The 14,081-nt window shown below is 40.0% G+C and overlaps 1 protein-coding gene across 1 annotated transcript; it reads left to right on the top strand.

Moving 5' to 3' along the window:
• Positions 1–7,885: 7,885 nt before the first annotated feature.
• OR51G1 (olfactory receptor family 51 subfamily G member 1) lies at positions 7,886–8,845 on the top strand (the record flags this gene model as incomplete). Its single annotated transcript, XM_084894280.1, has 1 exon — positions 7,886–8,845. The coding sequence occupies one exon, from the start codon at positions 7,886–7,888 to the stop codon at positions 8,843–8,845; it is 960 nt and encodes a 319-aa protein (XP_084750406.1).
• Between the last annotated feature and the right edge of the window lie 5,236 nt (positions 8,846–14,081).

The raw sequence follows: 14,081 nt of genomic DNA, 5'->3' as shown, positions 1-14,081 counted from the left end.
CTGATCAGAAAGGGCCAAGTACCTTCACCACTGCTTGCTCACTGGCTATTGGGTCACCCAAGAAATTATTCTTCACCTGGGATCTGAAAAATATGTGTTCACTTCCGTCACCAAGTTAGTCTGGTTTACCAAGCATTCCTTCAGAAGCTCACATATCTTTAAAATCTTATTGAAGGTAATGAGCAGAAGAGAAAGTTTGTACCATAATGCTAAAGTTTTTATATTTTTAAATTAAATATCAGCTTTGTCTCAAACTTTCCTAGTCCAAGTACTCTAAATATGTATGCAAAGAAAAGAGACGAGAAGAATTGCCTGACTATAATCATTAATTATGTTTAAACAATAACCAATTCCAAGTAGAAAAAATTATTGATTTCATAAGAACATTGTTTTTTTCCACATTATTGTACTGTAATAAAATATGCATCTATATCATCTCTACATTTTAAAAAATGTATTTCTGTTGTTGAGTTTCTTAGGTGAACTCAAGGCCAGATGTTTTACAGAAATAAAATCTGAACAAAATAAATGTTTAAAAACAAATTTGTGTCATATATTGGAATAAATAATTATATAACTAATGATTTTCAGAGTGACATCAGCATCATGGTGACAGAAAATGTCTCTCCTTTGTTCTTCTCCCCCCAAATTAAGCATTCATCCATGAACAAACATGCTTCTGGGGGAGTTGTGGGATCCAGCACCATATGTCAAGGGACTCAGGAGAGGTCATACCCACCTATGCTTTGAGTAATAGGCAGATAGACTTCAGTACTGACTGTGGTCTCCACAAAAGCCTATGCTCCAGCTCCAGCCTCCCTTGGCCTTGGCCTGCTACTTTCTGGAAAACACTGGCTGGGGCAGTCACCCCTAGACAAGAGAAGTCTATATTTCCAGAGAAGTTCCAGTACTCCTCTACAGCAAAAAAATAAAATGAGTATAGATGAATGGAAGTTAGAGGAACAGCTTGACTGGGTCTGCATTACCCTCCTCAAGGCAGCAAAGTCTAGGGCTAAACAAGAACTTCTTTTTTATTATTAATCCTCACCCAAGGACATTTTTCTATTGACTTTTAGAGAGAGTGGAAGGGAGAAGGAGAAACAGAGAGAAACATGGATGTGAGAGGAAGAACACATCAATTGGTTGCCTCCTGCACCTGCAACCGAGGTACGTTCCCTTGAATGGAATCAAACCTGGGACCCTTCAGTCCACAGGTCAACACTCTATCCACTAAGCCACATGTGTCAAAAACAAGGCCCGCGGGCCAAATCCAGCCCGCCAGGCCTTGCAATGTGGCCCGCACCACGCTGTCATCACTGCACTCCGCTGTCAGTTTATGACATTGTCAGTTTATGACTGTTCAGTAAACCATTGGGCCCGCGATTTAGGCTGGATTTTAGATTTTGGCCCCTTCTCTGATTGAGTTCGACACCCCTACACTGAGCCAAACTGGTTAGGGCATGACAAGAACATCTTATCCCTTGAGTTCTCCTGCAAGTGAAAAGAAGATCAGGTGATGAGTGCCATGCTTTCACAGCTGTGCAGGATGCTGCCAAAGAGACTCATTTCTCTTATAACATCCAGAGTACTGAAGTAGAATTTCCATGACTGGAGAGAGGGAAGGGATCAGAAGAGGAAAGATTAAATTCTCAGAAAACAGTAAGGGATATTGTGGACTGTGTTGTGAATTTCATCAGGAAGTCCTCCCATAAGCCAATAGGAAAGCATCACTTGCAGGACCAATGATAACAAAAGCAAATATTAAGAAGTAAGACTACATCAAGCCAGAAAACTTCTACTCAACAAAAGAAATAAGTAGCATAAAAGGCAGGCTACTTAATGGGAGAAAATATTTGCAAACTATATATCTGATAAAATGTTAATGCCTAAAATGCATACTGAAGCATGCATCTTATATAAAAACTGCTGTTTAAAAATTTTAACCCTGCTATTTTGGCTTCTGTAAATTCTTGCTTGCTTAAATAATAGAGAAAATAACAGAGAGGCCATAAACTATGCCCCAGACAGAGTTGTCAGTGCTGGCACCAGGCTAGGCCTTGAGATACGGTCTCATGGCCCCTTCCCAGCACACAGGCCTTCTTTCTCAGAAGGCCCAGAAGTCTCATTCCAAATTTGGGAGACAAAGTATAACTAGAAAAAGTTTCCTCCATGTTGAGGGACTCAAAGTTTGAAAGACACATTTTTCTCTGGGCCTGTGCAGAATCCTATTTAATAAAAAGGTAATATACACATTGGCCATCACTCCAACACATAAGATGGCCACTCCCATGTGGTCAAATATGGGCACCACAAGATGACCAGCAGGGGAGGGCAGTTGGGAGAGACCCAGGCCTGTAGCGGAAGGCAGTTGGGAGGGACCAGGCCTGCAGGGGAAGGCAGTTAGGGGTGACTGGATGGTAAAGGAGGGTAGTTGGAGCCAACCAGGCCTGCAAGGAGAACAGTTATGGGGGGACAAGGCCTGCAGGGAGGGCAGTTGGGAGGGACCAGGCCTACAAGGAAGAGCAGTTGGGGTTGCCCAGGGCAGTTAGGGGTGATCAGGCCTGCAGGGGAGGGCAGTTGTGGGTACCAGACCTTCAAGGGAGAGCTATTGGGGACAACCAGGCTGGCAGTGGAGGGGAGTTAGGAGTGACCAGGCCAGCAGGGGAGGGCAATTTGGGGCAATCAGGCCAGCAGGGGACAGTTAGAAGGTGAGCAGTCTGGCAGGGGAATGGATAGGGGATGATCAGGCTGGCAGCCAAAAGTAGTTAGGGGCAATCAGGCAAGCAGGCAGGCAGGCGAGCGGTTGGGAGCCAGCAGTCCTGAATTGTGAGAGGACTACAAATATCCCAGCATCTGCCCAGTGGGATCAGGCCTAAACGGACAGTTGGACATCCCTCAAGGGGTCCCAGATTGGAGAAAGTGTTGGCTGGGCTGAGGGACACATACCACCCCACCCCCCACATGAATTTCATGCATCGGGCCTCTAATTTAATAACAAAATGTAACTCCCTTTTTCTAAGTGTTGCTTGGTTTTTCTCCAGTCTTCTGTAACAAAACTCTATAACAAAAACCAAATGACCTGCTTTTAAAAATGGGCAGAGGAGCTAAATAATAGTTTTCCAAGAAGATATGCAAAATGTCAGAGAAAAGGCAGGGATGGGTAAGTGGGTGGGTGGGAAGAGATCAACCAAAGAACTTGTCTACATATATGCATAACCCATGGACACAGACAATAGAGTGGTAAAGGCTTGAGGGAAGGGGCACTGCGAGCTATAATCATGGTCATTCTCATTATTTTTAAATGGTGTTTATTGAAAATCCATTAAGTATCAGTTATTCTGTTCAGATATTTCAAAATTGTTTAAATTGATTCTGGAAGAACTGTCAATATAGATAGTGGTAGTTAAAATGGGTTGACAAACTTTTTAAGGTCTTAAATTAGCATTTTGGAGTACAGCCTTCTGAATTATGACACAGACCATATGTGTGTTAGGGAGAAAAACACAAGAAATGGTCAATAGGAATTAATAAACCTATAGTTAAGACTGAGAGCTTTCTCTGTAAATGCAAACCAAGTTATACTATAAACGATATGAAAATGCCTCATAGTACCAGGGACTATATAAAAAAGGAAGGGAGATGCTCCCTTTTTAAGATATAGAGAAATTATCTTTCTAAGAGATTAACTAACATGTCCTAGAGTGCATAGTCACATTGGTAGAAAGTACCAGATAAAGATTAGAATCAGCTTTATTTTCATCTGAATCTGAATTTAAAAAATACTCTCTCAGAATATTGCTCTCCAGGCCTATTGGGGTCTTTCTTACCCAGTTTCATAATTTGAAATCTATAAATATAAACATCCCAACATCTTTATTCCTTCACATACTGGATGGAAATTTCTCAGCCTCCCAGGACTTCTCTCCTCAGCTAAGGGTCTTGAGAACGCCTCAGGGGATTCTCAGCCCCCAGAGAGAAGCTGCTGGACTCTTCAAAAAGACCCTGCGTTTTAAGCAGGGAATATTGCTGTAGTTGAGCTTCAACTGAGAGGAATATGCACCCCAAGCCCCTGCAGCTGATGGTGCTCAGGTATGTATTATAAGAATCACAGAGAATAGTCAGGAACAACGAGATAACTGGGGCACATCTAACCTGGACCATACACCGAGCTCTCAGTTTAGCTAGTTGCTAGTAAATCCCCCACAGCAAATTAGTCAAGAGAGTTTTGAGTGGCAGATGAACTGGGAATAGGAGACCTGTGCGTCAAGTCCTACTTTGTCCCTGTGTGTGGTTTTGTAAGGAGACTTGACCTGAAGTGGACACACAATACAGTATACAGATGATGTATTATAGAATTGTACACCTGAAACCTATATAACTTTATTAAGCATTGTCACTCCAATAAATTGAAGTGTGTTTGGGGGGGGGGGGGTTAGGTCATCTTAATCATTGCTGCTTCTCATCTTTCATCTCTTTTTTCGTCATTTGGAGCATTAGTTCTTTTATCTTTAAATTGAAATTGCTATCTCTACCTTCCTTACCTTAAATGTATTAAGATAATTAAATATTAAAATGAATTTGACAGTGTTTTTAACAATTAAGTGTTTTATTCTATAAGGTCATGCTTGTCCTTGGGAGTAATTTTGCGAAGCGTCATCAACACAGATGCTGGTCATCTTAATTAGCTCTGTTTGCAATTACATGATCAATAAGTGTCAGAGAGAGTAGAGGGTTATCAAAGTCTCTGCTCAGCCTGTGTCTCCTCTGTTTCCCCCATAGACCCTCGGGTGACATCCCTTTACCTCAATAAATTGGAGCTGAAAGGAGGATCAAGGAAAAAATGATATCTTCTAGTGGAGAAATCAGCTGACACTTTCTCTGATTCATTAGTCTGGAGGTGAGTGCCTTTGAGAAGAAACTGGAGAATCACTGCACTAAAAATTATTTTATTTAATCCTTACTGCATTTTATCTCATTCATCCATTCATGCATTTATTCAGCATACTGTATTAGGTTCCAAACCTGTGCAAGGGTTGCAGGACTCTAGTAATACAGCAATTCCATCTCTCCCAGTGCTGTTCGACTTCCTTTGATGTTTTTCTGCATCCCCCTACCAGGCACACTTGCCTCTTACTCATACCCAAAATACAATGTGCAGGGAATATATGTGAAAGAAGGATAATAACAGGGGTGGTATACTATGGATATAGCTCCTCACTAAGCAAGCACAATGATTCTTTCTATCTGGAGATGTAAGAGTGAAATAAATGACAACTACGTGTTTCTTCTACTTTACAAACTCCCTGAAATGACTCAGTGTGAGATCCATAGAAACCAGCTTTACCATAAGTGTAATGGCAGAATAGTCACCCATCTCCCCCTAATTGATAGAAAATTTTGCATCGCCTTTAAATGATGGAAATTTTTCCCATCTTTATTTTTTACAATTTTTCTCTCAATATTAGAGTGAGATTGCATTGTTGCCTCTGCCACCACAGCATGCTCTCCAAATCCTAAAACATTCTTTTTCCTTCACAGACCATCTTCTTTCCAAGTCTCCACTTGTCTCCTTCATTTCTCCACTTTCCTAGATGTCCCTCTTCATATCCATTTTCCGTTTCTCCTTTGGAATCATAAAACCAGAGGGGCTTTATTCACATATTAATTATTGTATTACTATTATTACTTGTTTTGATTTGAAGTATGGATGGCAAAAGGTGGGAATGGATTTTTCTTCTTTTTTTTATCCTTAACCCTTCAATGTTCTTCTATCTTAATGAGAGAGAAAAAGAGAAGTCTTTTAAATATATATTATTGATTTCAGAGAGGGAGAGGTAGAGAGATAGAAACTACCAATGATGAGAGAGAATCATTGATGCCTCCTAGATGCCCCACACAGAGGATTGAGCCCCCATCCAGGCATGTGCCCTGACAGGGAATTAAACCCATGACCTCCTGGTTCATGAGCCAATGCTCAACCACTGAGCTACACTGGCTGGGCTATTGTTATCCATTTTCGTCCATCTAGTATTATGAATATAAAGGAAATGGTTATCCATAGGTGTCCCAATGTATAAAAATTATAGTTTGGGTTTTTTAAATAATTTTTAATTGCCTGACATTTGTATGGAGGAATAAATATGGTGTAGGACAAAAATATAGACTTTGAAGTCAGGGTTTGAATTCCATCCTCAACACTTATTTTCTCTATAACCATACCCAGGTCACTTCACCTCTTTATCCCACCATTTTCTCACTTGTAATATGCTCCTTAGAAGAGAACTTCTCTAATATGAAGGCTATGAGAGTAGAAAGCCATAATGTACATTAAGCACTTAATAAAGAATCAGAAACACAACAGATTAAATAAGTATTAGCTATCCTAAGCTTTTTATGCATGCGATGAAAATATACTAGTCACACCATATTTATTTTCATAGACACATTATGGTATGGCTTGCACTAAATGCAGTTGAATAAAAGTTCCAAAGCAGAAATAAAGGAATGTCCCGGTTAGTAAGAGGGACAATACGTGTGTGTCATGTTGACCCAAGCTCTAAAGGCATAGCTCACTCTGAGACGCTGAAGATTTCATTTCCTCATTATAAGCTAAAGATTAGAGGGTTTTGCTGTGTATTTTAGGTTTATTTTTGGATATTTCTGTTTCAGATCCGGTGCATACTATGTCCGTGTCTACATTTAGCCCCAGCTTAAACGTTCTCATGTTGAAGACACATATCTCTGCTGATACCTACCAAAACTAAGCCCCAAAGTAGCCTTTGCTAGAACTGTTGTCCAGAAACGCCGCTTCTTCCCAGGCATTTCTCAGCCCCAGACTTCAGGTTTGCTCATCAGCACCTCCCTCCTGAGCCACCTGAGGCTTTCATGGACATTCAGGAAAGAAATTGTTCTGGTCACAAGTTACAAGTTCAGGGAGTTCAGTGCTTCCTTGCACTGCCTGCAGGCCAGGCATTGTGGAATGAAACACCACCCCCAGCTAAAATATAAACACATCTTAAAGGCATATGATATGCACCTGATCAACTATGAAAATGGTGTGTAGTACCAGCTCCCCACATATGTGAGACAGATTCTGAATGCTCTACTGATTGAATTGGAGTTTCTTTTTTCAGGGAGAAAGACATGAAATAATTTCCATATGAGATGACCTCATTAAACCACTAAGAGTCCAACACTGGTGAACATACCACCTTAAGGTAAGCCACGTGGTGCCCATGAGGTACAGAAATCTGAATAAAGAGGCACTTAGGTTAATAACAATATTGATTCAATAATTTTAACAAATATACCATACTAATATAGATGTAATAATTAAAGAGACTGGGTTCAGGATATATGGGAACTCATTGTACTATTTCTCAATTTTTCTGTGAATCAAAAACTGTTCTGAAAGTAAAAATAAATATAAGGTATTACATATGTGTCCTTATCCCCCCCCCATTGTACCCCCACTTCCCCACCCTCCCCCCCCCCCCCCCCCCCGCTCATGCCCTCACCCCCTGGTGTCTGTGGCCACTGGTTAGGCTTATATGCATGCATACACGTCCTTTGGTTGATCTCTCCCCTTACCCCCACCCTCCCCTGCCTTCCCTCTGAGGTTTGACGGCCTGATCAATGCTTCTCTGTCTCTGGATCTGTTTTTGTTCATCAGATTATGTTGTTCATTATATTCTATTGGAGAGCATTGTGCTAAGTAAATATATATTTTTTGAAACCCTCCTAAAAGTCCCCTTCCTGAGACCTCCAGAAAAAGGCTAATAGATCAGGTCCCCCAATTGTTTGCAGACCCTGACTCTCTGGGCCCTGTCACTCTCCAGGAATCTCATTCTATATTGCAGGTCGATGAAGCCAAGATTGCAAAGCCATGACAATCCTTTACAATAGCAGCCTTCAAAAAGCCACTTTCTTCCTGACAGGCTTCCAAGGTCTGGAAGATCTCCATGGCTGGATCTCCATTCCCTTCTGCTTCATCTATTTGACAGTTATTATAGGAAACCTTACCATCCTCCATGTCATCCGTGCAGATGCCACTCTTCATGAACCCATGTACTATTTCTTGGCCATGCTGGCTCTCACAGACTTGGGCCTCTGCCTTTCTACACTGCCCACTGTGCTGGGCATCTTCTGGTTTGATGCCAGAGAGATTGGTATTCCTGCCTGCTTCACTCAGCTGTTCTTCATCCATACCTTGTCTTTAGTGGAGTCTTCCGTCCTACTGTCCATGTCCATTGACCGCTACGTGGCCATCTGCCACCCCTTGCGCTACTCCACAGTCTTGACACCTGCTCGGATTGTCAAGATGGGGCTGGTCTCTGTGCTTAGAAGTGCCTTGCTCATCCTCCCCCTGCCATTCCTCCTGAAGCGCTTCCAATACTGCCGCTCCCATGTGCTGGCCCATGCCTATTGTCTGCACCTGGAGATCATGAAACTGGCCTGCTCCAGCATCATTGTCAACCACATCTACGGGCTCTTCGTTGTGGCCTGCACTGTGGGTATAGACTCGCTGCTTATCTTCCTCTCCTATGCCCTTATCCTTCGTACTGTCCTGAGCATTGCCTCCCGCCTGGAGCGACTCCGGGCTCTCAACACCTGTGTCTCCCACATGTGTGCAGTGCTCCTCTTCTACATCCCCATGATTGGCTTGTCTCTTGTGCACCGCTTTGGGGAGCATCTGCCCCATATGGTTCACCTCCTCATGTCTTATGTGTATCTGCTGGTACCACCTCTCATGAACCCCATTGTCTACAGCATCAAGACCAAGCAAATCCGCCAACGAATCGCTAAGAAGTTTGAGTTCATAAAATCCATTAGGTGTTTTCAGTAGGGACAAAGTTTGTGGCATATAGCTCACAGATATTTTGGGGTTTAGCTATGCCGTGGCAAAAATAACAAACTCCAATTATTAAAAAAAAAAAAAAAAGTGAATTAACAATATAACATAATGCATGTACAACCTTATAAAAATTACCTACTTCTCTGTTTTTTGGTTTCCTCAAACGCATAATAAATACGGAAATAATTGCAATACCTTTCATGTAGTGACGTTTTTTAGATTCAATGAGATCATTCATGCAAATTTCTAAAGGTGCCTAACACATATCAAATCTCAACAAATATTTAGACTTTCTGCTGTTTAGTCTTTCCAAATTCTAGTTTTCCCACATGTACAACTGAGACTTCTTTATTGCAGTAATAGAAATAAAGAGGCAAAGAGATGTAAAAAAAAAAAAAAAAAAGCATGGAACATGCGTGAGAACTATATCCTGCAAGCACCAAGTAACTGTAGATGGAAACAACTTTTCTCACGCTACAACTAGGATGTGGGGAGTGGGAGGAAGGGAGGCGAAGGGGGGTTGTTAACTATTTTTTTTTTCTAAATTGCCTGTCTTCTTCATAAAATTCTACCAATTAATGGTCATGGAAAAATTGCAATAACAAAAAAAATGCTGAAATAAATACACATACACACTAATTTTAGCTTCAATCCTTTCAGTTTAATCTAATAGTATTGTCATTGGATTGGATTGTGGCTCATTTTCATTCTCTCCTAGTTCTGTCTCCTCTCAAAAAACCATTTTGTGTATGAAATATTTCCTAACATCTTTTCTCTCTCAACCTTGTCTGTTTTCTCAGCTAGAAGACATGGACTTTATCTTTCCCATATCATATCGTGTTTTTCCCTTACTGAAGCTTCATAGCTAAGATTTAAAGCTGATAAGATTGTCTTCCCTGAAATAGGATCAAATTCTATGTCCCTTCCAATCAATGTTGTTGAAAATTAATCCAATCTCTCTCTCTATCTTTATTTCTCTTTCTCTCTTGTCTCTATATTTCTTTCTTTTCATAACATCTGAGATTAAATTTTTTTCTGCCAAAGAACATCTAATACTACGTATCTCTTATCAGTGCTTAGACCCATAAGCTGTAAATAAATATTACTTGTGAGTAGGAGTATTATTCATAAAACACTTTCTAAATATATGAAAACTGATAGGATATATACATAGACAGATATCATGAGCTGAATTTACGAAAAAGGGTTGAAGTCCAACCCTTAGAACTACTAAATATATTTGGAGGTAAGGTCTTTAAAAGGGTGATTAAATAAAAATGAGGCCATTAGAGTGAGCCCAAACCCATTATGTCTGGTGTCCTCATTGGAAGAAGAGCCTACCCAGCATTGCTCAGTGGTTGAGTGTTGACCTAAACCAAAGATCACAGTTCTATTCCCAGTCAGGACACATGGTGGGGTTGTGGGCTCGATCCCCATTGGTAGGTGTGCAGGAGGCAGCCAGTCAATGATTCTCTGTAGTCACTAAGTCTCCACCTCTCTCTTTCCTTCTCCCTCTCTGTAATCAATAAAAATATTAAAAGAGAGAGAGAGAGAGAGAGAGAGAGAGAGAGAGAGAGAGACCAATAAAACTGATGCATAGAAAAAATACCAGGTAAGAACATAGTGAGAAGGTGCAAGCAAAGGAGAAAAGCTTCAGAAGAAACCAAACTTGCCAATATCTTGATCTTTGGACTTCCAGGATCTTAAAGCCACCCATTCTGTGGTATTTTGTAACTGCAGTCCTATAAATCTAATATTTTTTTAATCTAATATAAGAGGTAACTGTACTTTGGAATGAATTCCAGGCTAAAATTGAAAATATATTTTTAATTATAGAGGAAATAGAAAATTCTGAAATCAGAGTTGAAAACAAATCATTAATAAAAAGATATGAGGAAAGGCGGAGGGTGAGGGGTAAGAGATCAATCAAATGACTTGTATGCATGCATATGAGCATAACCAATGGACAAAGACAGTAATGGGGTGAGGGCTTGTGCAGGAGGGTGGGGGTGACTGGGGAGAAGTCAATTCTCCGGGGGGGGGGGCCGAGGGGGGGAGACGTGTGTAATATTTAAACAATAAAGAATTTAAATTAAAAATAAATAAATTCACCAAGACTTAAAAATAAATTAATAAATAGATAGATAGATGATAGATAGATAGGTAGATAGATAGATAGATAGATAGATAGATAGATAGATAGTTAGATAGATAGATAGATAATAAAAGGATACATGAAATTCCTAAACTTTTGTGCTTGTCACAAATGTCAGTTTCTAATTCTGTAAGGATGAGGCCCAGAGACCTGCATGCTAATAAGCATCCCAGATGGTTCTATCCTGCTTATCTGGGTACTATGACTTGAATGAAACTATTTCATAACACTCAAATGTGTATATAAACACGCTCAACCAGAGATTAATGGAATGTGGCCAGAAGAGGATGCCCACCCCAGTCCAGTTAAACCAATGAATTGGAATAATCTCTTACAATTGGATTGGGAATTCTAGGGCATCCCTTACTACTTATACCTTTATAATCCCAAAAGCAATCCAATAAGCTAGATACTAATAACCTGGGAAATAAAAACACTGAAATGGCCCTTATATCCTCAGGTTTCAGAGTCCAAAAATAGGTGATTAACTCTTCATATCTCTGTTTTAACATGTAAGACTCCTTTTTGGATTTACTATCCTTCCCAGTGGTTTATGTTGCCTACAAGTTATGAGAATAAATTAACTTCTCCAATTAGAAATGCAGGGTTAAGATTTCTAGGAATTTGGGCTGACTTCTTGCTTTCTCTTTGGTGATAAGAAAAGCATTAGTTTAAAAGCCCTTTTAAAGGTTGCATATGGTTATATATACCCCACATGCACACTGTCACATCCAATGTGCATAAACTATACAGTTATGATACATCAAACATAAAAAAAAATACCAATAGCACCCACTCTGCTTTCCTGAAGTAGGGAAAGTTGTTTAAAACTTTACCAGACCCTTCAGCTGTAGCTACAATTACATAGTATTCTTTGGGCCTCCTTCCAGACATTTTACATGATTATTCTCTTCTCTCTTTCCTCTTTCCCCAAGGTCTGAGATAATGAAGTTGAGGGAGAGAGACAGAGTAGGGAATTGATTAAAGATCCTTAAAAGGTCTCAGTGGGGATCTTAGGTAGTTGCATAAAAATCAGATATTTAAGCATTCACCCTCCAGTCTCTCCATATCTCCAGAACCAGAGTCTAGTTTTAGCCTTCCTTCTTCCCCGTGTAAGGCCTGGAGTCTGTGGATGCAGCCGTGGTGTGTGAAGAGTCAAAACAGTAGGCAGGTACTTGATGCTGAGTTGTGGAACCAAGAAGAGGTCCCAGAAGGCTCAGCCAGAGCTCTGGAGAGAGAAAAGAGAGAAAAGACTTTGAGGCACACAAAAGGCTATTGCAGGTACCTGCCCAAGGTGAAGATTGCTGGCTTCATGGGATCTCAAGTTTATTTTAGAACTAGCTGAGAAGGAAGACAACAGCTTGCTCACATCTCTTCACTGTTTGGATTTGTTAACCCAAATCTTTACAAATGTTCAGAATGTGCCTTGGAGCTCCAAAGACTTACATTTGAATTCCAGCTCTGCCACTGATTGGCTAAATAACTTTAGGCACATCATCAAATTTTCTAAGGCTCTCTCTCCTCATTTGCAAATTGAGGTGATAAAATTAAATTGCAAGACTTTACTAAGGTCTCGTGCTATTTCTTTTGCAATGTTCCTAGTACAGAGTCTGATAAATAGTGAAGGTTCATAAGATATTATAGTTTTTTCTCATCACTCTACTTCATTTGCATGTCAAAAACTTTTTTCTCCCTCAAGATTTCGGATTCAGATTGTTAACCACTATGTAGTTTGACTGTCCCTACTCAGCCCTTGGTTTTGAGCTAATTTCTGCTAGGTGACAGTGAAATGTCATCAGTGTGAGAAGAAAGTGTAATCTTGTGTAAAGACTGGAATCTAGAGAAAAATTAGAACTCAGTTCAAATTCCATTTTGGCCATTTACTATGTTTTTGATCTTGGAAATATTTTTTTCTAGGCCTCTCTTTCCCCATCTATAACATTATAATATTAATATAACTTTATTCACAGAATTATTTTAAGCAGATAAAACATGGGTCAAGTTGGCAACAGCTAATTAAATAAAATTTGACTCTTATTCGTGCATTTTTAAAAATTGCTGAGCACATCTGCATACCAGGGCACATTCTAAGCCCTGTCTTTAAAGAAGTAAACAAAGCAAAGCCCCTGCTCTCTTCGAGCTCATTTCATAGTGGGATTATTAATTGGGAGTGAAATGACCACTGCTCTGGAAGTCAGGAGACTTAATATATGGCCCCTGTCTAGTGGCTGTCCCCTTCTGATCCCTTTGTCTTATCTGTAGAAGACTGAGCCCTACCAGCATCATTGACTTTTGTTCTGAGGACTCTCATGGACTCTGCGTTTTGATTGGCAGTGTGCCCATAGTTGATGGTGCTTTAGTCTTTCCTCCCATTTACGTTCACATCAGATGATTCCTAAACTTCTAGAAAATGCCACTTACTGACTGATGTGAAGATCAGAGCTTTGATTTCTTACTCCAACCATCAAGAATAAACTCTACAGGCAGCCATTCACATACCCTCCAGTTCTCTCTGGAATCTTGTGAGCTGAGTAGCATTTATGCTCTATCTAGATTAAGCTAGGTTTCTATATCAGGAAGACCAGAGAAAGGGGTGAGTAAAAAATTTGTCTCTGTCTAAAGTTAACAATTATATGTGGCCAAGAAAGAAAGAAAAAAAAAAGAAAAGAAGGAGGAAAGGAGGGAGAAATTAAGGTAATAAATAAAAATAAATAGCAAAGAAAGTAAGGTAAGATAAAAGAAAGGAAAGAGAAGTTAAAGAAAATGTGGAATATTTGTGAAAGTCTTGGCAGAAAACATACAAAGTTATGTTTAACTAATGGAAATAGTAAGAATATTCAAAACTCTTAGCCTAAAGGAGCAAGGAGAAAAAACTTTGAAGAAAATAGTTTTTCTATAAAAATGTTGGGAAGGAACCATGATCCAGAAGGAAATGGTTTTTTGAAAGAGCTGTATAGTTCTAATCTTTTCTTTTTTTTTCTTTTAAAATTTGTTTCCAGGTAGTCACTAGCTTTTTCTCAATTCATTTCGGGAACTGAGAGGGAATCCAATGCCACTTCGCTCCACAGAACA

This window comes from Pipistrellus hanaki (genome assembly GCF_964339955.1).
Source record: "Pipistrellus hanaki genome assembly, chromosome: 9".
NCBI classification, from domain to species: domain Eukaryota; kingdom Metazoa; phylum Chordata; class Mammalia; order Chiroptera; family Vespertilionidae; genus Pipistrellus; species Pipistrellus hanaki.
The sequence above is the reverse complement of the archived record's forward strand: the minus strand, read 5'-3'. Positions and strand labels throughout refer to the sequence as shown.